This window comes from Acinonyx jubatus, chromosome E2, assembly GCF_027475565.1.
Source record: "Acinonyx jubatus isolate Ajub_Pintada_27869175 chromosome E2, VMU_Ajub_asm_v1.0, whole genome shotgun sequence".
NCBI classification, from domain to species: domain Eukaryota; kingdom Metazoa; phylum Chordata; class Mammalia; order Carnivora; family Felidae; genus Acinonyx; species Acinonyx jubatus.
In genome coordinates, this window is record NC_069396.1 from 44,641,841 (window position 1) to 44,667,017 (window position 25,177).

Below are 25,177 nucleotides of genomic sequence, written 5' to 3' on the forward strand. Positions count from 1 at the left end.
CCAGTTCTGAAATAGCACTCTGCTCAGTTGACAAAGGGCCTCTGGCTGGCGTCTTCAGGGTCTTTTGTCTTTGCAGGGGGCAATAAACCTTCTTCCCACAGTGCTCAAGGGAGGGGGCTTTCTCAAAGTGCACCCCTGAGAATGCTACCAAGCCCGGGGTTGGCTCCCCTCCCCCTCCCGCCCCAGGCATGTGCACCAGGACATATGCAGTCTCTTTACCATATCCAACCAAATTAAAAAAATTAATTAGTATCTAATACCCAATCCATGTTCAATTTTTCATGATTTCCTCAAAATATCTGTTCAGTTATTTGTTCCAAGTCTGGACTCAAGAATGTTCCACACTCTGAATCTGGTTGATGTTACCTTTAAGTCTCTTTTGAACTAAGGCAGTTCATATTTCTCCCTCCTTACCATGCCACTCATTTACTGAAGAAACTTGGCAATTTGTCCCATAGAATTTTCCACATTCTGATTTGGCCAATTCGTGACCTTCACATACTACTCACAAGTTTTTAAATTCATTTTATTTCCTATAAATTGGTAATTAGATCTGGAGGTTAAAGTAGATTAAGATTCAGTGTTGGGAAATATAACTTAGGTAGTACTTCCTACTTCCTATGGCATCACACGAGGCATATTAATACCATGTTGTTCCAATTTAGTCTTAAGATTGGCCAACTGAAGTGTTGTCAACCTTATTGTTATCTTCTGAAATTCCCAATAACCCATTATGAATTGTTGCCAATTCCATTATTTTATTAAATGATGCCAAATGTAACTTTCTAAGTCTGTCATTTCTGAACCTCCTCTTGCCAACTATTTGATTACAGCTTGTACAGAAAAATCATGATAAATACTTGGTTCTGTTCCTTACCAAAGGAAATTTGGTTCCTTACCAAAATTCTGTTCTGTTCCTTACCAAAATTTCAGAATATGCTAGTACTCTGGCAAACTCCATAAACCCCCCCCCCCTTTTTTTTTCATTTTGAATTTAGGCAGTTTTACCTACACAGTTTCAACCCATTGCAATAGTTTCTGATGTTTAACTGATCCTATCTTTGGTCAGTTCCTTTAGGTTAATGATCCTGTAGTCTTTGATAGCTTTATTGCTTTTAGGTACAATAAGACATTTTATGATAATTATATATACATTTTCTACTGTTGACCTGTCTTATGCCATTTCTCTAAGGAGAACTTTTTCTTTTTATAGAAAATGGAATTTGAAAACTACAGTCTGGATACATGGGCAACTCATAGCTTCTAGGTCACTAATGTTTTTAAACCCTTTAGTAGGGGTGCCTGGCTGACTAAGTTGGTAGAGCATGCAACTCTCAATCTCAGGATCATGAGTTCAAGCCCCACATAGGGCATGGAGCCTACTTAAAAAAATAAATAAACCCCTTAGGTAGAAAAATAATACCAATATTACCACTAACAAAAGACTAATAAAGGCAGTTTAGATTTCTTCATATTTCTCTTTGTGCTTGAGATACAGAATTATCTTTGACATATTCTCCTAATGGTAAGTCAAAATATTTTAACACCGTTTGAAATTATTATTCTTTATGTTGTTATATCAGAACATGATGTAGAATCAAATCCACTGGTTTTGATACAGGTTTATTTTCCTTTTTGACTTAATTTTTAAAATAAAAGCTGATATGTAAAATATCTACATGGATCCAAAGTCAAAACAAAAAGAAGGTATAACCAAAGATAAACCTTTCACCCTTGCCCTCCCCTGTTGTTTCATCTTGAGATTCCTTTTTTTTTTTTTTCCTCAATGTTTATTTATTTTTGAGAGACAGAGACAGAGTGTGAACAGGGAAGGGGCAAAGAGAGAGGGACACAGAATCTGAAGCAGGCTCCAGGCTTTGAGCTGTCAGCACAGAGTCTGATGTGGGGCTCAAACTCATGAACCATGAGATCATGACCTGAGCTGAAGTCGGACACTTAATCTACTGAGCCACCCAGGCGCCCCGAGATTTCTTTTTTAAAGTACAGGTATATATAGTATCCCCCTCTTCTTTCACAAATATTAGTATAATAAACATATTCTGCACCTACCTCTTTTTCATTTAAGATACTCTGAAGATCACTCCCTAGAAAAACCCAGATGCACAATACTCCACTGTACATTCATATGATAGTTAATTCACCCAGTCTATTGCTGGACATCTAGGTTGTTTCCAATTTGCTGCATTTACAAATCATGTTTTTAAAAAATTCCTTAGTGTATACCATATTTTGTAATTTTATGAGTGTATCTTTGGGATAGAAATAAGGGTGCTGGTCTTATGGTAAATGCATGAGACTACACCTGGACATTGCTTAATTCCCTCCTATATGGACTATACTATATTTTTTCATTTTCATCAGCAATTTCAGAGTTCTTGTTTTTTCAGTCTTGACAATAGAATTATTAATACCCTTTAGGATTTCTGTGCATCTGGTAGGGATGAAGTGGTATCTCAATGTAGTGTAACTTGCATTCTCATCTCAAATTTTAGAATCTTTAAGGATATTAGTCTGTGATATACTTGCAAATATCTCCAATTTTTCATTGTCCTTTATCTTTAACATGGAGTCCTATAAAAATTATTTACTTTTTTCTTTATTTCTACTTGGATTTTTGAGTCATACTTCTTAATATCTCCATTCCAGGGTTATAAAGAAATTCACCCATGTAGTATTTGTAAAGTTTCTTTCTGTTTTATTTTTAGTTTTTACATTTAGATATCTGGATTTATTGGGAATTCATCCTACTTTACACTGTCAGAGAGGAAACTGATTTTTTTTCCATAAATTTCATCCAATTGTGCTAATACTAATGATTAAAAAATTCTTTCCCAAAATGAATCTAGCAGAATGGTTCCTGCAAAGAAAGGTGGTTAGGGAATGACTAAAGAATTTCTGTTATCTCTATGGTAGACTAGAGAAGACATTATCAAAATTCACAAACATACCAATGGAAAGGGGTTCAAGAAACACGTACCTCAGGCATTCAAGGAGATCCAGGAATTCACAATGAAGGAGACAAGAGCACCAGATATGCACACTGATACTAAACTCAACACAGAAGTCTAGGCCAAAAGAAAAAGGAATGGCCATAGTTATCTGTATATGGACGTCCAGAAAGCTGTTACATTTCTCAATGTAATCATCACCTTAACAAAAATAGTCAGCATGAATGAAAATGGCTGGTTTATTACAATAAAGTAATATAACAAAAAAATTTCACTTTCCCCACGAGTTGAGAAATTCCACAGAAGACAATAATTTCAGAGGGAAGTATGTTCCCTAATACTGTTTAACTACTGTTAAAGAACTGAATTATGTGCTACATACATGTACATAAACTCAATATTCTTTGACTTATGTAATACTAAAAGGTATGAAGAAAATACTCTTAGAATAAATTAAGTGCTGAACTGGTAAAGTACATCTTCATCAACGATACACCTTGCTGTTATGCATAAACTACAGAATTATCACCTATCCAGGTCAGAGTTTAAACATTCTGGGTAAACATCATTTGACTATTGTATTAGTTTTTTGTTTTTGTTTTTAGAGAGAAAGAGGGAGTGAGCACAAGTGGGGGAGAGGCAGAAAGACAGGGAGAAGAGAATCCCAAACAGGCATCGCACTTTCTGCACAGAGCTTGATATGGGGCTTGAACTTCTGAACTGTGAGATCATGACCTGAGCCAAAGACAGATGCTTAACTGACTGAGCCACCCAGGTGCCCCTGTATTAGTTTTTGTCATGTATGTTCATGAGTAAAATTCTTCTGGAATTTGTCGTTCAAGGGCTACTCCACATCTAATTTTGTTATCAGAATTACGTTAGTCTTTTAGCATCTGCTAGCAATTTTTCCATAGGATTTTGTTTCTTCAGGGAGCAGCCTGTACTCCTACATGAGTTATAAAGATTATTTTTTCTAACTTAAATTTTTTGGCCCCTTTTAGTTACTCTTGAAATTTAATAATTTATTTTCCTAGAAAACAAACTATATTCTATTTAAAATTTGTTTCTAGTAAGGTTTATATCTCTTCATATTGTCATTAAAAATACCCTCTAAAACATGTACCACATTTCTCCTTTCTTATGATAATGTTAAGGCATTGCTACCAAGAAACGTTTTGACTTAAAATAAAAAACCTTCTGTATTGTTATTTATTCCATGAATTTTTCTTTATTTTCGTTAAATAAAGCTTTCCATCAATTCAGAGGCACCTGGGTGGCTCAGTCGGTTAAACATCTGACTCTTGATCTTGGCTCAGGACATGATCTCATGGTTTGTGAGTTTAAGCCCCACCTTAGGCTCTGCTCTGGCAGTGCAGAGACTGCTCGGGATTCTTTCTCTCTCCTACTCTCTCTGTCCCTCCCCTGCTCACACACACTCTCTCAAAATAAATAAACATTAAAAAAATTAAGAAAAAAACACATTTCTATCAATTCAAATGCCCATTGGGGCATCAGCTCTTACTTTAGCTTGTTAAGTAATCATTATTTAATTTGACAAATACTTGGACTCTACAATATGACAGGCACTGTTATAAGTGCTGGAAATACAGTGGTGACAAGAAGTAAATTTCCCTCAATTTTCTTTGTTATATACATAAGAGTAATTTCCATCGAGAGCTGCCATGGTCATGTTCATAGGATTTGACATATAGGAGTTTTGTTATCATTCACATCTAAATAAGCCTGTAATTTCACTTTTGATTTGCTCATTACTTTGATAATTTATAAATGTAGTGTTAAATTTCCAAGAGATCAGAATTCATTTGGCTATTTTCTAATTTCTGAATTTCAGGGGCACCTGGGTGGCTTAGTCAGTTAAGCATCTGACTCTTGATTTTCGCTCAGGTCATGATCTCACAGTTCATGAGATTGAGCCCCACATTGGGCTCTTGCTGACAGTGGGGAGCCTGCTTGAGATTCTCTCTCTCTCTCTCTCTGCCCCTACCCTGCTCATGCTTTCTCTCTCAAAATAAATAAACTTAAAAAAAAATAAATTGTCATTGTGGTGATAAAATGGATATGACATTTGGCTTTAGAAATCTGTTAGGGACAAATCATTTCTAAATGCCTTTAAAAACAAAACAAAAAAAAAAAAAAAACCACTGGTGAGCATTCAACAACTCCACTTTCATTAAAACCATAAGGCTTTCTTTATAGTATGAATTTTTTTATGCAGCAAATGAATTTAATACTGATTCAAAGCTTTCTTCCCTTCCGTTTGACTGGTTTTTCTTCAGAATTAGCATCCTGCTGTTCGATAAGACACACATATAAATGGCATATTTGTCTACATTTATTATATTGTTAAGGTCTTCCTCTCATAGAAGCTGTCTAACACTAATATTAATGATGGCTATTAAGTCATTGAAGTCATCAAGCTCATTTAACCCTTGTAATCAAATAAGGAAACACAGATTCAAGTTACTTTCCAAAAAACACAAAGATAAGAGGTGTGGAAACTAAGACATGCCAAATAAACTGCATGACACAGCTCAAGGCTTCCCAAGATTAATTACGTAACAGAAATTCACCTTTGGTATAATTTTGTGGAACTGTAACAAAATTGAATAGGAATGGAAGGTTTCCCTATGTGAGTTAGATTTAAATTCTATGCAGAGTAGTATCAATGATGTGGAGAATGCTTTTAAGAATGATTCAAGAGAATCACAGTGTCATCTTTTTCATAGGGTTTTACCCTGATATTCCAAATGGAAAACCAATCAGTAAATGCTTTCCTATATTAATATAGATTGCATTATGAATTCTCTGCTATTTAGTGTGTTGTGTGCTCTGTCAAATGTTCTTCCAATATTACTTATACTTGTGAGTTCCTCAAAAGAAGGAATTAACTGACATCAATTAAGGAATTATGAATAAAGACTTCCTATATTTTTATATTAGAAGACCTCACAAGAGTGAAATAAGATGAGAGCTTGGAGAAAATGTCTCAAAATTTTTACATTCATAGGATTTCTCAAAAGTGTAAATATCCTGATGTTGAGCAAAGTCTGAGTCCTGACTAAAGGTGTTCCTATAGTCTTTCCATTGATAGAGATTCTCACCATTGTGAATTTTCTGTTCAGTAAAATATGGATGGGGACTAAAGATCTGGCTACTTTCTTTACATTCATATGATTCTGTATCAGTATGAATTTTCTTATGTCGTGTAAGCTGTGAACCCCAGATAAAAGATTTCCCACATTCTTTACATACATAAGGTTCCTCACCAGTATGTATTCTCTGATGTCGAGTAAGTTGTGAACCCCAGAGAAAGGCTTTTCCACATTCTTCACATTCATATGGTCTCTTTCCAGTGTGGATTTTCTGATGTCGATTAAGTTCTGAACCACGAAAAAAGGTCTTTCCACATTGTTTACATTCATAGTTTCTTTCACCAGTATGAATTTTTTGATGCCGATTAAACTCTGAGCCATGACGAAAGGTCTTTCTACATTCCTTACATTCATAGAGTTTCCTCTCATTATGAATTTTCTCATGTTGAGCAAGATAGGAGGCCCAAATAAATGTCTTCCCACATTGCTTACATTCATAAGGTTTCCTACCATTATGAATTCGTTGATGTCTAGCAAGGTGTGAACTCCAGATATAGGCTTTTCCACATTTCTCACATTCATAGGGTTTCCTACCAACATGAACATTCTGATGTTGAATAAGATTTGAACCACGAATAAAGGCTTTTCCACATTCCTTACATTCATGAGATTTCTCACTAGTATGAGTTCTCTGATGTTGAGTTAGGTGTGAACCACGAGTAAACGCTTTTCCACACTGCTTACATTCATAAGGTTTTTCACCAGTGTGAATTCTCTGATGTTTAGTAAGATGTGATCGCTGACTAAAGGCCTTTCTACATTCATTACATTCATAAGGTTTTTCACCGGTATGAATTCTCTGATGTCGTGTAAGATCTGAGCCACAACTAAAGGCTTTCCCACATTGTTTACATTCATAAGATTTCTCACCAGTATGAATACGCTTATGAACACTAAGTTGTGAATGAAATCTAAAGGACTTCCCACATTCCTTACATTTAAAAGGTTTTTCACCAGTATGAATCCTCCTGTGACCAGTAAGACTTGAACGCAAACTAAAAGCCTTCCCACATTCTTTACATTCATATGTTTTCTTGGCAGAGTGTACTGTCTGATATTGAGTAAGTTCTGAATCAGAAAGAAAGGTCTTCTCATATTCTTTATCTTCACAAAATCTCTCACCAGTGTGAATTAATTGATGTTGATCACAGTCCGAGCCAGAACAAAAGGCTTTCGCACACTCTTTAAATTCATTCAGTTTCTTTCCTGTATCAAGTCTGTGAGCTGTGTGATGGTTAAAAGTGGACATTTTTTCATCGGTGAGTATAACTTGCTTTAAACATTCTTCCTGATTTTCCTGTTGTGTTTCAAACTGACCTTTGCTTTCCCAATCAGCCCTAAAACATGAATATTCAAGGTTGTGTTTTTTACAGATTTCCAATTGAGATAATTCTCTCTCAAAAGTAACACTTTTTTGTGATAACTCCTTGGTTTGACATCTGAATGGCATGTCTGAAAGATAAGAAGGTAAATTCCTACTGTTTTATTGTTCAAAAAGAAATAAAACCTCCAATGTAGATATAAGAAGTAAATCTTAAAATACATAAAGTACACAAGAAGTGAATGGCTTAAGAAATTCTCAAATTCTGGGTGATATGAAAAAAAGGTGGAAAATAAATAGAAATTTAAGAGAACTAATAAAAGTTGAGGTGGGTGTTTCGATATATAAAAGCTTTGTTTTAGGGGCACCTGGGTGGTTCATTCGGTTGAGCGTGCAACTTTTGATTTCAGCTCAGGTCATGATCTCATGGTTGTGAGACTGAGTCCTGCATTGGGCTCCATGATGGGGGTGGAACCTGCTTAAGATTCTCTCCCCCTCTGTCCTTCCCCTACTCTCTCTCTCAAGGAAAAAAAAAAAAAAAAAAAACCCAAAACCTTTGTTTTGGTCAAATTCACCTGAGCAATTCAATTTAAGAAAATAATTATTCGGGTACCACCCAATCATGGAAAGCCAATGTAAAGATAAAACTGTTTCACTCAGTATGATAAATCAACCTTCAGCATATGTCAGGCATTAAAAAAATAATTCTGTAAAAAATACACTATAAAACAAACAAAAAAAGTGGAGTAGGGGGAATTTAGGATGGAATAAAGGATAATATTACAAAAACCAGGTACCAGGAAGCACAACTGGGATCATTTAGTCATGTGAGAACAACATAACACATCGCACTGTCTAATCCCTTCCATGTTTACTGAATATCCTGCTTCCATATTACTTTCTGTACAAATAGGATGAAACAAGAGCATATCTAAACTAACTCAAAGACAAATATGCAGAAATGTAATTACAGCTACTTAATTATGCTTCAATTTGCCTTTGCACACTTAAAGACTTCACCCTGCTCATTTCCTCCACTGTATAAAACCAAGCCATCTTTTTGTCACATGACTTCAACCAAGGTGCTTTTGTTTTCTTTATTCTTGAGTTTATAGTATTGCTCAACCATTCTGCTTTATGCTTTCAGGCCCTTCCAACAGGTCTTCTCTTCCTTTCCCTTCTATCCAAGGCCACTGAAAATACTTCACAAAATATTTACAAATTTCAAATACTATGCAAGATACTACAATGAATATCTTACATAATTCCGAGCTTAAAAACAGTAATGTTGGGAAATAAGAGTATCAGTCTTATATGTGGGAAGTTGTCTGGTCTAGAGTTAACAGAAGAGCAGGAACTCAGTAACACAGGTATGTTGCATTTAGGTTAAAGGACATAATTATGGGTAATAGTTCAAAAAGGAAAATACTTTGAGAAGTTTTGTCAAGGGCAAGGAGTCTGGCATGAGCTAAGAATAAGTAGGACCCCTGTGTGACTCATTTTTGATATGTGCTAGGATTTGATGAAATTGTCATATGGTTATGCTACAAATTTTTCTTGGGAGGAGAAAGGTGAGAACTGAGCAAGTACTCTAGCAGTGACTGAAGAAGTTGAGAGGCAGTTCAGTTACATGTATAAGTAGTAGTGTATTGTAGTGGAAAAAAGACAGACCACAGTTTCAGGCTCAGTTCTGTTTACTAACACCATCTTTAGGTTATGAGAAAATTACTGAGCTTCACTGAGCTCTTATTTTTCCATATGATAAATAGGGACATTAATATATTTTTTAAAGAGATTTATTGAGAGGGTTTGGAAAACATACTATTTTTATAAAGTGCCTAACACAGAAAAAGCACCACACAAGTAGTACATGATGATGATGATGATGATGACGATGATGATGACAATGATGATGATGATTAACGATTAGAGAAGAAAAACGGAAGGGACTGGAAATGGTTTAACAGTATCTCACACATAAACAACTACTAGAAAATGATTATTATTACTGTGCTAATTATTACAGGCAAGGCATTTAAGATAAATGAAATATCAAATGAATATAAATCAAAGACATTAAAATAAATTCCTCGCATAATAGAATGTGATGAGAAAAGTTACTTTGAGATGCTGCCTAGGCATCTTACAGTATGACAACCCTGCCCACACCCAGAACCTCAGCATTTAGATTAAGATCTGAGCTTAGGATTCCCACCATGAGTTCCTGCGTGGTTTTTCCCAGTCACTTTAAAAATAGCCACATAGCATTGAGCCCACAAAAAGTTAGTGACCTCAACCCCAACTACCTTCTAAGTAAGGTGCTTGCTACTCTGCTTTCTTATCTCCCACTTGCTCATGACCTGGGATGGAGGACTGTCCTTCCCACAGCTCACTGTGTGCCCCTGCCCCAATTTCCGCAATTCATAAGTAATAAATCTTGTGATTTAACTTCCCTTGTGTAATTGTATTAAACCTGTGCCTTCAATCACAATGACTCCAGCATTTTCACTTCTCCAAAGTAGAAGCTTGGATGCTGAGGGAGCTACCTGCCAACCCTGTGTGGGTGGCTTGTGCCTCCTCATTGAGCAGGTCACGATCTGCATATTCTTAATTTAATAAACAAGCTATGGGACACCCCAAACACAGCACAAACATGAAAGTTAGAAATAATGATCCTACTACATTTTTACTCTGTATCACCCTCCGATTTTTCTCACTTCCATTTACATTCCAGGTCCTTAATTATGACTCTTTATACATCTCTTCTTGGTGAAACCTAACTTGCTGCTTATCCTGAGCCTGAACTAAACAAGTGAACATAGCTGGAAAAAATAAAATAGTGCCTACTAGAATCACTTCTAATTTATATTAAAAAGAAAAAAAACCCATGAGTAGGTTCTCAGCCGTGTCAAGAATTTTTACATATTTCTGGTCAAATAGTATCTCTACATATAACCCAGTGGAAGACAATCAAGGACTCAGAAACAACGCAGAAACTTAAGATTATGAAAGAAGGAATACGATTATTCCACAAGTGGTGTTTCACTATAACTGTGTGGGGAAAAAATTATAACTCTTCTTTATACTATATACAAACAAAAACTACCAGTAAATTAAAGACATCAATGGCAAAAAAAACTTTAAAACTTATACAAGAAAACAAACATCTCTAACCAAATCTCTATGTGTTGTCAAACTTACTGGTAAAATATTTTAGATGAACAAAATAAGAAAATATTATGACATTATTTGATATACTGAAAAGGCTCAGCCAATTTTTACTATTCAGATTGTACTGGCACTAGCATTTGGCTTAGAGACTGATAGAATTTATGACATCTCAGGACTAAGGTGGCAGAGATTAGTATCCAGGGTCTGTCTGCATTCCTCATGCTGTTATAACTAAAAGGCTAGAAATAAGAAACTTGAGTAAAACAGAGGCAGACCTACACAGGAACTATAGTTCAGTTTCAAACTATCTAAGGAGGGTGATGGATTAAGATATCAACCAAAATGTTAATGCCTTCAGGTACTTGAGAGAAGCAAATAGAAATCCTCTATAAAGGAAGGTATCCTGGGCATTAGTTTTACCATTTTGAAAACACTGTCTGGCACAAAATTAAATAAATAACCAGACAATATGAATGTAAACAGACCACAGAAACAATAGTAGAAATACACCTAAAAGCACTCTAGATATTGGAGTTATGAGACAGGGTTTAAAAGTAACTATGCTCAAAAAGCTAAAAACAAAATTAATCATTTTAGCAGAGAACAAGAAACCAATACAAGTAAAAAAAAAAAAAAAAAAGAAAGAAACCAATACAAGTCAAAAGAAAAACTCCAAGAGAAAAAGGTTGGAAAAGTCCTAACAGAAGCATTATGACAGATTCAGTTAGAAGATTAAATGTAAATGTAAATGGAAGCTTAAAGGGAGAAAAGAGGAAGAATGGGAGAAGCAGTAATATTTGAAAACATAATGGCTGAGAATTTTCAGAACAAATTCCATGAACAGATGAATGAATGAATAAAGTATAGCCATACATGGAACACTACAGAGAAATAACAAATAAGCTATTGATACATGCAACCACACAGATAAATTTCAAAATCATGCTAGCAAAAGACACAAGGCTAGCAAAAAGGAAAAAAGTATACATTGTATAACAATTTATGTAACACTCTAGAGCATATAAACTAATCTAGAGTTACAAAAAGCAGGTAGTGATCTCTCAAAGATGGGAGTCGAAAGGGGAATGAATGGCAAAGGGGCACAAGGAAAATCTGGCAATAACTGAAGTATATTTTTCTTGATTATGGTGATTATTTCATGTATATAACATAATGTCAGAACAGACCAAACTGCAGATTTCAAATATATTATTATATATATATATATATATATTATATATATATTATTATATATAATATATATATTATTATATTATTATTTTTTTTCTGTTTTATCTTAAGGTGTAAAGCAAAAATTTTAGGACCAAAATAAAACTAAAGTCTTAAAGAAAACAAAGATAAATATTCTTCTGGCCACCCTAACTAGGTATTAGTGTATTAGTGTTTCTTTTATGTGAATGCCCACTCACACCAAAAATACAAAATATTAAGCCAACAAATGGTAAGGATAGATCAAGCACACAGCAGACATTTATCAAATAAATACAACCAGTAATTCAGTAAACAAGAAATATCCATCCTCCCTAGAAATCAATAGCCTTTAAGCTATTAAATTATTAGAAGTCTCTACTTAAAAATAACTCACTTGGGGGCACCAGAGTGGCTCAGTCAGTTGAGCATCCATCTTTGGCTTAGGTCATGATCTCACAGTTAGTGAGTTTGAGTCCCACATCGGGCTCTGTGCCAACAGCTCAGAGCCTGAAGCCTGCTTCAGATTCTGTGTCTCCCTCTCTCTCTGCCCCTCCCCCTGCTTGCACTCTGCCTCTCTCAAAAATAAATAAACATTAAAAAAAATAAAAATAGCTCATTTGTAGTGAGACTACGTTGAAACTGATACCATCCCTGACCTTCATGTGAACCAATGCCCTCTGATCCTTCTGAAAACATAAGTATTAATTTCCACAATATACAAATACATTCAAGTCATAGCTACCTCCCAGATACCCATGTGTTTACCATGAATCTGCTATTTGTTTCCAAACCTGTTTATACCAACTGTTTTTGACATTTTAACTTGTATATGTTAGTATCATTATATAAAGAAATATGAAAGAAAGATTGTTTTTTATGAAAACTAAGTGAATACTCTAAAAAAACTCATTTAAGAAGGCTACAAATTTTATTTTAGTAGTTTGGAGTCAATTATAAAGACTGGGGGGAAAAGATTCCACAGTCAGATTAACTAAATTCTTATTCAAAACAGAAACCAAAAAATTAGGAGAATGAATTACTAGTGTGGTTAATATAAGAATAGGCAGAACTCCAATTAGGGAGAGCATGCCCTGGCCCTATAATGAAACATGGGTAAAATGGTTATGGGTTGTAAATAAATATAGTTTAAGGTATTCACATAATTTTCTATGATTTAAAGTAACTTTTCCAATGACAAATCAATTAACTATCTTAAATTAATTGGGCACATTGTATTCTAACTTTAAATCCTTTGGCCAAGGAATTTCATATCTGAGACACAACCATCATCCAATGTGGAAAAAAACCCATGAATAATTGATGTGTACTAAGAATTATAACTTTAGTAACAAGAAATACAGAATAACCTTAATATATAATAGTACATTTATAGTATGTGAAAATTTTACATTTATAGTATGGAAAATTTTATAATTTAACCAGAATTTTAAAAGCACATAACAGTGTTTAGGAAATAAAAATATAAAATAAAATTGCATAGATCTTAGGGACCAGAATATGTTACAAAAGCTTTTATTTTGAAATATGGTTGACCCTTGAACAATGCAGGTTTAAACTGCATGGATCCACTTATATGTAGATTTTTTTCCAGTACTGTAAATTAACTTTTCTTGCATATGATTTTCTTAATAACATATTCTTTTCTCTAGCTTACTTTAAGGAAGCATTATATTACACATGTAACATATAAAGTATGTGTTAATTTATGCTATTGGTAAGACTTCCAGTCAACAGTAAGCTGCTAGTAGTTAAGTTTTTGGAAAGTCAAAATTTATACATGAATTTTTGACAGTGCAAGGGTCGGTGCCCCGAAACACCCTGAGTTGTTTAAGGGTCAACTGTAATTATAAGTTCACAAGAAGTTGCAAGAGTACCCCTTACCCAGTTTTGTCCAACGAATACATCTTACATAAAGCACAATATCAAAACCATGAAACTGATATTGGCACAACGCATATGTATAGTTATATCATTTCATCACATACGTGGATTCCTGTAAACACCACCACAATCAAGACACAGACCAAGACCATTACTACACCGATTTTACCTCTTGTGCTCCCTCTTTATAGCCATAATCACCACCATCACTCTCCCATGCTCATCCCTAACCACTAGCAACCACTAATATGTTTTCAATGGTTATAATTTAGTGATTTCCAGAACGTTCTATAAATGGATTCATTTGGCATGTGACCTTTGGAGTTGGCATTTTTCATTCAGCACAATGTCTTTGAGATTCATTCAAGTTGTTGCAGTATCAATAGTTCAGAAAAAGAACAATTTTAAAACACAAAATATAGTTTCTGGAATTTACAAACATGAGTCCAGTAAGGAAATAAAATTTATTTTCTTTCCTCGGTATTTCAAATAAAAAAGAAGCTCCAAGAGTATGTTATTTCAATCTGAGTCTTGCTCATAATAGAAAATTCATTAATTAACCTCAACTTGCCAAATATACCCCTTGTTTCCTCTTGACTGCTAGGACTTTTATGACATTGCATTCTCTTTGTTGTCCTCATTAGCCTTACTTAACCTCTCTTCTGCCACTTCCTATTCACTATAGCCAGAAGCCATTTTCCCCTACATTCCTGATTTTCAACTAAGCAGCCTATTACATCTTCTCTTAATTTAGAGCCTATTTTGCTTAAATTTATGGACATATTCCAGTCAAAAAAAAAATACAAATTTCTTAATAGATTATATACTCTTTGTTAACCCTTCTTATCCTAAAATGAAATTGGAAAATTAATAGATGTTAGTTAAAAGAATGAATTAATGAGTGCAAGAAATACAGAACCAAGGAGAATTTAGGCAGAGTAAGAAAAATACAAGATTGAGTAGGGAAAATTAAAAAAAAATTTTTTTTTAGAAATTTACAAATATCTAAATGAAGACATTTACAAATATCTAAATAAAAAAAAAAGAAAGAAACTCAATTAAAGCATTAATAAATTGACTACTGGAGAAAAAGAATGACACCTTTTTATAATATGAGGAAAAGAAAATGAAGAGGACTGAATTGGGAGTGGAATTTGGAGGTGAAGAGAAGGGTCATTTGGAAATTCATGCTGAAAAGGTTACCTTTGGCTCTAGGTCTCAGGCTTTTGTCCATGGGTTTTTATTCCCTGAGGAAGAAACCTGAGACCAATATTTCAGAGATGGTGCTGCCTCAATAAACATCTGGGCTCTTAGCTGCAATGATGGTGTTCCTGTGCTGGCTCAACCATCACTCACCTGGGCAATGTCCTCTTGTCTCATCCTGTAAAAATATCCAGGGCTCTTTTCCCTTCTCCAGTAAAGAGAATACATCTGGCTGATAAATGCAAAGTCCTGATTAGAGATAAGAAACAAGAAATGACCAAATGGTAGAGGTTTCAAAGTTTGCATCTAGTCCCTTAGTTATGAAGGAAGAAAAACACTTATAGAAAGAGCAAGAAAAAAGCATAAAGTATTTCCAAAGGATGGAGAGGGTGGATGTTCCCACTGAGGATCACTAGAACCAAATTTACAAAGTGTAAGCCATTTTTCCAGAAAGAAGTCAGACATTCCCCTAGACACTTGAAAGACAATTTAAAAATTCACAATGTAGAAAGCAGAAAGTTCTGGGGTCAGTTTGTGAATCTTACCCAGTGAGATCATGTTGCTGTAGTTCTCCAACATCACATCTCTGTACAAATGTCTCTGTTCCAAGTCCAGGCACTCCCACTCCTCTTGAGAGAAGTCTACAGCTATATCCCTGAACATCATCAACTGCTGAAACAACAAACCCAAGCACCAATGGTGAAATTAAAAGAAATCTTTTAGGTAGAAGGGACACAAATGAAAAAGGGCACTGTAGGAAGTGGGACACTCACTGAGCAAAAAACTGAAGTTGGCTGCCTGTAGTATGGGGGACGGGGGGAAATGACATGGAAGCTGAATGCCTGTATGTTCTTAAAATCTCCTGTTGTTCAGTCACAACATCCTTATGACCTTTCCGTGACAAATAGCAGACAACAGGATGACAAACAGAATCATGAGTTCTTTGTTGATACCACAGGGATGCCACACCAGGCTTAAATGACTAACTCCAGATTTATTATGTGCCAAGTTTCCCTTCCTCCTTAGGCTATTTTTAGTTGAATTTTCTATTAGCTGAAATTGAAAGGATTCTTGGAAGAGATACACTCCCTGAGTATCATTTTCTGTGGAGAATACCATTTTCTGTGGGAATGTATAAAATCTCTGGGCTCTAGGCTAAGTAGTGACAATCAGCACATGTCTTATTAATATTAATCTCTCATTGATTTCCTGGCAAGATCCCTGATCTCTCTGAACTTATTAACCTTCCATCATACCCTCTATTTAAAAGCCATGATAAAGTGCCACATACTAAAATGAATACCAACCATTACCAACTCTCACCTTTAATAATCAATATATCCCATTCTACAGAGTAAATAAAAGCTTTCATGTAGTGTATCCTGTTTAGCCACTCAGTTCCACTTTGTCAAGCCACGGATTTGAAAAGAAAGTCTCTACTATTTCCTTTAAGGCAAAATATTTCTCCTCCTTCAGTGCTCTGTCAAAGTATTAGGATGCAGAAGGTGCCGAATGCCATGTTGGACAGAAGAGGGACACCTAGGGAAGGCAGTGGACTGTTTCCCAGCTATCACTTACCACACTGAATAGTGACTTAAGCAAGCAGTTTAAGGATAAGAAATAAAAATGTTCATATGATGTGATATAGATGGTTATAATTTTTGGAAAGAGGCAATTCCAACTCACATGGGCCATGACTTAAAATTCTAAGACTCAATCAGTCTTCTAGATTCCTCTCCTGGTGAAGCACAGTCTTGAGAAAGCAGAGCTAGAGGGAAGGAATCGTGAGAGGTCAGGTTTTCCTCAGAGCTTTCAAATGGACTCAGAATTCCATTTTCTTCCCTGCAGAAAGGTCAGAGGGAGTCTGCAGAAATCCTGGCCCAAACCAAAATCCAAGTCCTCATTCTTCCTCCTCCTCTCTCTCAGTCCTAAGTAACCACTAATCTACTTTTTGTCTCTGTAGATTTCTCTATCCTGGACTTTCATATGAATAGAATCTTATAATATGTGAACTTACTATGACTAGTGTCTTTCATTTAGCATAATGCTTTCAAGGTTCATCCAAGTTGTAGCATGTATCAGTATTTCATTCCTTTCTGTGGCTGAATAATATTCCATTGTATGACCTAGATCACATTTTGTTTACCCATTCATCTGTTAATGGACATTTGGGCTGTTTCCACCTTTTGACTATTATAAATATGCTGCTCTGAACTTTCATGTACAAGTTTTTGTTTGAATACCTGTTTTATGGTTTTCAGACTATGAGATTTACACTTCACCAATTAAATTTATTCCTAAAACATTTTACGCTTTTTGATGCTATTGTGAATGGAACTATTTTCTTAATTTCATTTTTGGATTCTTCATTGCAAGTTTATAAATATACACTTGATTTTTATCTATTGATCTTGTATCCAAAACCTTTTTTTTACCCCAGGGGCAGGGGAGGGGCAGAGGAAGACAGAAAGAGTGAATTATTTTTTTTAATTTTTTAACGTTTATTTATTATTGAGAGACAGAGAGAGACAGAGCATGAGTGGGGGAGACATAGAATCTGAAGCAGGCTCCAGGCTCTGAGCTGTCAGCACAGAGCCCCACGTGGGGCTTGAACTCACAAACCGCGAGATCATGACCCAGCTGAAGGGGGATGCTTAACCGGCTGAGCCACCCAGGCGCCCCTAAGGGAAAAAGAGAATCTTTAACAGGCTCAGCAACCAGCACAGAGCCTGACCCTCAATCTCGCAACTGTGATATCATGACCTGAGCCGAAATCAGGAGTCGAATGCTTAACCAGCTGAGCCACCCAGGCGTCCTTTGTATCCTAAAACTTTTCTAAACTCCTTTATTAGTTCTCATGGTTTTTCTGTATATGGATTCCTTAAGATTTTCTATATTTAAAAAATCATGTCATGTGTAAATAGAGAGTTTTATTTCTTTCCCAATATAGATGCTTTTTCTTTTTTCTTGTCTAACTGCCCTGTAAAATCTCTACAATATTGAATAGAAGTGGCAAAAGCAGCCATTCTTTTTCTTATTCCCGATCTTAGGGGGAAAACATTCAGATACTCACTACTAAGTATGGAATTTTTGTAGGTGCCCTATATCAAGTCAAGGAAATTCCCTTTAATTCCTAGTTTATAGAGTATTTTTATAATGAAAAGGTACTGGCTTTTGTCAAATGTTTTTTCTGTATCTATTAAAATGACCCTGTAATTTTTGGGTTTTATTCTATTTATGTAATGTATCACATTAATTGATTTTTGGATGTTCAGACAATGCTGGGATATATTCCACTTGGTCATATTGTATGAGTGCATTTATATGTTGCTGGATTTGGTTTGCAAGTATTTTGTTGAGGATTTTTAAACTCATTCTTATGAGATATGCTTTGCCTAGTTTTGGTATCTGGGTAATACTGGCCTCATCAAATAAGTTGGGGGATTGGCTGTATTCTTTAATTGCAGCAGAGAAGGCACTGGGGAACTCAGAACTGATAGTAGGAGTCCTCCTGAACCAGGTTACATTCTGAACAACAAAGAAAACCTGGTTGTTCAGAGGAACCATATTTTAAAGAAATTGTCTTCTACTGCAGTAACAGAGGAGGGAACTCTTGAGCAGAAGAACCTAAAAACTACCTTTTCAGGGGAAAGTACCAGTGACAGCTATTCTGAGGTAATCTATCACATTCCAACAAACAAACACACACAAAAAATCAGAAGTACTGTGTCCAAAGATATTGTTAGATATGTTTGAAATGAATGCCAGAATTCCCATTAGTATAAAGAAAACTGCCTAAAAAAAATCAGAGAATGTTAGAAGTATTACCTAACATTCCACTATGAGTAAAAAAATATTTGATGATACAATCACAGCTCTGAGGCAAGACTACATGCACAAATGTTACAATGATCTCAGGAATGGGGAAGAAATGATGAATAGACTATATACAAGAGTTAGTAGAATTCAAGTATGAAAGAGAACACAGGCAAAACCACTTTAGGAACAAAGAATAAACTACAAGAAGCACAAGGTATGACAAATATAGAAAGTGTAGCATGGACAAAGAATACAGAAATTAGTGAATGGAACAAAATGAAACAAAGAAAGAGATAACAATTATTGGAAGAAAACAATGAAAGTCAGAGACAATCCAACCTGTAACTAAGCAGATCCCTACAGATGAAATCCAAATCAAGGAAGAGAACAAATATTAAAAACTACATTTTTAACATTAAAAAATAATTTCTTGAAATAAAGCATGAATATACATAATGAAAAGACACCCCATATGCAGAGAGAAAGGACTCAAAATGTTCATTTTGAGCCTTAATAAAATTTCTTAATAAACATTTCTTAATAAACATTTCTTAATAAAATTATTAGGCTAAAACCCATAGGAAATCAAGATAAAAATATCAAGTTACCCATGAGAAAAAGGAAATTCAGTTGTCATTAGACTTCTCCACTAAATTCAGTTCCCCAAATAGTGAGGTTAGTCTCTCCAGTATACTTGTGGGAAAATAAATGATAGAATCAAAGAATTAAAAAAAAAATTTTTAATGTATATTTATTTTTGAGAGAAGCAGAGTGCAAGTCGGGAGTGGCAGAGAGAGAGAGAGGGAGAGAGGGAGAGAGGGAGAGAGGGAGAGAGGGAGAGAGAGAGAATCCGAAGCAGGCTCCAGGCTCCAAGCTCTCAGCACAGAGCCCCACAGGGGGCCAGAACCCACAAGTTGCGTGATCATGGAGCTGCAAGATCATGACCCAAGGCAAAAAAACGGACGTTTAACCAACTGAGCCACCCAGGTGCCTCCAGAGTCACCCAGGGGCCCCCAGAGTCAAAGATTTTATATGCAGCCAAGCTGTCCTTCAAGTATAAAGGATATAAAAAGTTTTATGCTGCATGAACTTAGGGAATATTGTTCCCAGGAGTGCTTTCTAAATTACTGGAGGACATATTCGGCGTTACTGCCGAACACATTTAAAAGCAAATCTAAATTAAAAAATAAGATGGAGATTATGGTACCAGTATGCTGAATGGTCCCCAAAGGTATCTACTACTTGGTATTAACACTGTGTAGTTGCCTCCTGCATTGAATAGAGCAGATTTATGTACCAAGAAGATATTGTGGGAACGATGGAGGAGGATAGGTCAAAAAGGACATTATGGCTTCTACCGTACGTACTCTTGCTGTCTTTCTGCTCTGGGGAAAGCTGTATGACATGTCACAAGGACACTATAGCAGCCTTACAGGGGTCCACATGGAGAGGAACTGAGGTCTTTTGCCAATAGCCAAGTGAGGGAATCATCTTAGAAAGTGATCCTCCAGCCTCAGTCATGCTTTCAGATGACTGTGGCCTGGCCAAGAGTTTGGCTGCAACTTTGTGAGACACTAAGCCAGAGACTCCACGCTAAGCCACTCCTAAATTCCTGATCTGCAAAAATGGTGTTAAGATAATACAGTTTTATTGATTTTTAGGGTAGTATGTTTTACAGCAATAACTAATATAGGGATAAAGCTTACAAAATGGAAAAGAGACAAGTTCACTGATTGCCTCATTTATAATAACTGAGAGAGAAAGGATATCATTTAAAGCAGCCAAGTCATTAGTAGAAATACAGAAATATTAAAGAATAAAAACATGAAGTCAGAGAGAGAAAAATGTCAACTACATTTCAACTTACAAGTAAAAATTAGGAAATTAAAAGTTAGATTTAAAATGACAGTTTTTGGGGCACCTGGGTGGCTCAGTCGGTTGAGCGTCTGACTTCGGCTCAGGCCATGATCTTATTGCTCATGGGTTCAAACCCCGCATCGGACTCTGTGCTGACAGCTCAGAGCCTAGAGCCTGCCTTGGATTCTGTCTCCCTCTCTCTCTGCCTCTCACCCACTCATGCTCTCTCTCCTTCAAAAATAAATAAATAAACATTAAAAAAAAATTTTTTTTAAATAACAGCTTTTACAATAGCAACAAAATTTTCAAATACTTATAAATTTAACAAAATAAGTACAAGGCCTCTGCATCAATTACTACAAACAATAGAGTGAAATTGCAGAACATCTGAATGAATGGAGGAATTTATCACATTTATGAGATGAAAGGCTGATTATTTTCAAGATGTCAGTTTATCTGCAATATAATGGTATAAAAAGGTTAAAAGTAAAAGGATGGCAAAAGATATACCATGGAAATCATAATCAAAAGGATGCTAGAGTGGTTACATTAATATGAGACAAGGTAGATTTCAGAGCAGAGATTATCAGGGAGGAAAGATAGACTTTTCAACAAATGATGCCAAGTCAATTGAATATCTATAAGGGGGAAATGAATTGATCTTTACCTTATAACATACACAAAAATCAATTCTAGAAGGTTTGTACACCTAAATGTGAAAGATATTAATATAGAAGATACAAATATCTTCATGCCTCTGGGATAAGCAAAGATTTCTTTTTTTTTTTTTAATGTGTATTTTATTTTTGAGAGAGAGAGAGAGTGCCCATGAGCAGGGGAGGGCAGAGACAGAAAGAGACACAGAATCTGAAGCAGGTTCCAGGCTCTGAGCTGTCAGCACAGAGCATGACGCAGGGCTCAAACTCACAAACTGTGAGATCCTGACCTGAGCCGAAGTCAGACACTTAACTGACTGAGCCACCCAGGTGCCCCAGGAAAGATTTCTTAAATAGGGTACAGAGAGTACAAACCACAAAGGGAAAGATAATAAATAAAACTACAATTTACTTCTTGATTTGTATTTATTTATTTTTTAAATAAAACTACATTTTAAAAAGCAATTTCTGTTAATCAGAAAAGAACTAGTGAAAATCAAACCATGGATTAGAGGATATTTGCAATACAATGGCTGACAAAGGATTCACATCCAAGCTAAATAAAGAACTTGCACGAATCAACAATAAAAGGACAGACAAGCTCCCCCAAATTTGAACAGTTCCCCAAAAGGAAAGGAAAAGGACATGAACAAGCATTTCCCAAGATATCCAAATAGTCCATGGACATTAAAACAAAACCATTCAACTTCATTAGTCTAAGAAAACCACACTGCAATGCCAGTATATAGCCACCATACTGACAAAAATTTTATAGTCTGACAATACTATGTGTTAATGAGAAAGGGGAGCAGTTGGAACTTGCACACGCTGTTGATGAGTTCAGTTATTTTGGAAAACTGAGATTATCTGCTTAAATAGATTCGCTTACACTATGACCCAGCAATTTTTCTCCTAGAAATAGACTCAAAAGAATGGATACATATGAACCCAAAATGACAAGTGTAAGAATGCTCCTAGCATCATTATTCATGAAACAAAACATATGTGCATCAATACTATGACAATTATTGAACAGACAAATACAGTTGGTGTATTCATGCACTGGAACATGCACCTAGCAAGGTGAACACACAATATGGATGAATCTCACAGACAAAATGTTGAACAAAGGAAGCCAACAAAAAAGGTTACATACTGTATGATTCTACATATGTGTAAGTTAAAAAACAGACAATATATGGTGGTTACTTTGGGGAGCTCCTGACTGAACAGAAGCACAAGCGAGATTTCTGGGGTGCAGGTAATGTTTTACTTCTTTATCTGAGCTTTTATTTTATGGGTGTTCCCTTTGTGGTAATTCACTTAAGCTGTACAGTTTTGCTTGTATTATCATGTATACACTTGACTATATATGATAAACTCAAATAAAAAGTTCATTTTACAGGGGCACCTGGGTGGCTCAGTCAGTTAAGCATCCAGCTTCGGCTCAGGTCATGATCTCACAGTTTGTGAGTTTGAGTCCTGCATTGGGCTCTGTGCTGACAGCTCAGAGCCTGGAGCCTGCTTCAGATTCTCCCTCTCTCTCTGTCCTCCCATGCTCATGTGCACTCTCAAAAATAAATAAACATTAAAAAAAATTTTTTTTTAAGTTCATTGTACAAATTATGGAGAAATACAGAAAAGGCAAATGCAAATAAAAAATAATAAGCAGGGGCCATGATCTTGGGCATTCTAAAATACAAAAGCCTAAAATTCATGATAAAAATAAATATGAATATCTCATATATCAACTCACAGAAGCAACTTAAAGCAGAAGTTATAGGTTATATAAGATAAAATTTCATTCATAGAGTATTTTAATACATTTTAATCAATCAAAGACAAATAAAGTGGAAAACAAGTAAGTAACTACAGACTGGCCATATATTAGATCACAAGGAAAAGTTCATTAAATTCCAAAGTTAAAAAATAGCACAGTGCAAGGGTGCCTGGGTGGCTCAGTTGGTTAAGCATCTAGTTCTTGATTTCAGTTCAGGTCATGATCTCACAATGGTGAGATTCAGCCCACATCGGGCTTCAAGCTGAGTGTGGGGCCTGCTTAGGATTCTCTCCCTCTTTTTCTGCCCCTCTCCTGCTCACTTGCTCTCTCCTTCAAAATAAATATTTTTTAAAAACTTAAAAGAAATCACAATGCAGCAAAACTGGAAATTACATGTGAAGAGAGGGCCTATGTGCTTTACCTGAATTCCTCAACTTTATCAATAGGGACTGAGTTCCCTTCATGTCATAGGGCTCAAGACTCCTCCGCAGTACTAAAGGCTAAGACGCTATACCATTATATGAGTTTTCTGAGTAACAAATTATCATAAACATAGTGGCTTAAAACAATACAAATTTATTATATTACAGTTAGTTAGGCATGGTTAGTTAGGCATGTCCAAGTCAGACATGGTTCTCACCGGGCTAAAATTAAGGTGTCAGCAGGGCTGTGTTCCTTTCTGGAGGCTCTAAGGGAGAATTATTTATTTCCTTATGTTTTCCAGATTCTAGAGGCCACTGGCATTGGCTCCCTGCCTTTAGTCAGCAATTTCGCATATCTCTGACCATTCTTCTTTTATCATATCTCCCTCTGATCCAAAAGGTTTACTGACTTTAAGAATCCATTTGATTAGATTGGGCCTAATTGGATAACTTAGGATAACTCCCTCATTTCAAGGTTCTTAACTTAATTTCGTTGCCTTGTAAAGCAAAATATTCACAGGCTCCAGGGATTATACCCTATGCAGGGGCATTACTCTGCCTACCCCAACCATCTTTAAAGCTTCTATCCTTGGCTCCCCTCTTTCTGAGGGATACTCAAAAATCCACCTCTTTCTACCCCATCACTTCCTGTCCAACAGTCTTGAATCCAAGCAGAATATCAGCACCAATATCCCCTGTGTCCATGTTGTCCCTGTGTCCATCATAAGAAGCCCTAGATTCCCTGATAATCTCTCTTTTCAGACAGTGCACTCCCCACTGGCTGAATGTCCCCTCCTCCCATCCCTCTCTAACTCTTGACACTTTCTAGTAGCTCTCTGGAATTCATAATTCATTAATAACAAACTCCTCTTTTATCTCCAACCACTTTGAATATTCCTTTCACCTTTGGGTCTAAGGGAAACCTGGCTCTCCCCAGAGGACTCTGAAGGCTTTCAACATCCCCTTCTCCCACCCCCCCAGACTCTTGCCACTGGGTATGGAAGCAGGGCAGGTATCCTCCTTGCTTTTATTACTTTCAGACCTTTCTCCCTCCTCCAGAAAATCTCCAAGTTGGAATTTCACGCCTTGCGATTACATGTAACTCACCACATCTCAGGATATTTCCCCTTGTTTTTTGAAAACGTGAGCTCATGGCTCATTCTCTGCAACACTACAGTACCCTGCTTTATTCTTGGGCTTGGCTCACTCATTCTTGCCCTTAAAACTTTTTCCCTCCCTCGTGGCTCATTACCACCAGCATACTGAGGCGTTATTTCCCCGTCTCTGCCCCCATCAGCTGCTGCTCCATTTCCCTGCTCATATTTACAGAGAAACTCTTGGAATGTGTTCTCTACACTGTCTCCTATTACTTTCCCCTCATTCTATACTAACCTACCCAATCCACCTAACGGCCACCACAGAAACTGCTCTCCACACATTTACGAATGACTGTTACTAAACACAATAGTCTGTTTCTGGCTCCACCGCTGCTGTTACTACACTACACACATGGTCACGCACAGAGTGATGTAGTCACAATCATATACATGCACAGTCACACCTAAATACGTGTGTAAATACGTATTTAGTAAATACGTCATTACTATCACGTACAGCTCCCGTCACCATCGTGCCCATGCAAACGCAAACACACACACACACACACACACACCCCTACCGCTCCTGAGCGAT

The 25,177-nt window shown here is 36.1% G+C and overlaps 2 protein-coding genes across 16 annotated transcripts in view; one reads left to right on the plus strand and one right to left on the minus strand.

The window, feature by feature from the left end:
* The window catches only part of LOC106974722 (zinc finger protein 345), a 171,767-nt gene that overhangs the window by 73,484 nt on the left and 73,106 nt on the right, over positions 1-25,177 (plus strand). The window lies entirely within an intron of this gene.
* ZNF790 (zinc finger protein 790) overlaps positions 1-25,177 on the minus strand; it is a 29,611-nt gene that overhangs the window by 3,846 nt on the left and 588 nt on the right. For 2 of the 15 annotated variants that reach the window (XM_027044741.2, XM_027044742.2), the window contains exons 2-7: positions 16,638-16,719; positions 15,497-15,623; positions 15,105-15,200; positions 6,257-7,594; positions 2,999-3,086; positions 2,071-2,105 (exon numbers count right to left, since the gene is read on the minus strand). In XM_027044741.2, the coding sequence (XP_026900542.1) occupies positions 2,099-2,105; positions 2,999-3,086; positions 6,257-7,594; positions 15,105-15,200; positions 15,497-15,623; positions 16,638-16,646 (1,665 nt within the window). In that variant the 5' untranslated portion in view covers positions 16,647-16,719 and the 3' untranslated portion in view covers positions 2,071-2,098. Of the gene's footprint in view, positions 1-317; positions 7,595-13,748; positions 13,851-15,104; positions 15,201-15,496; positions 15,624-16,637; positions 16,720-24,592; positions 25,145-25,177 lie in introns of those variants that run through there. The other 13 variants (XM_015071921.3, XM_053210222.1, XM_015071920.3 and 10 more) reach the window with 11 other exon arrangements.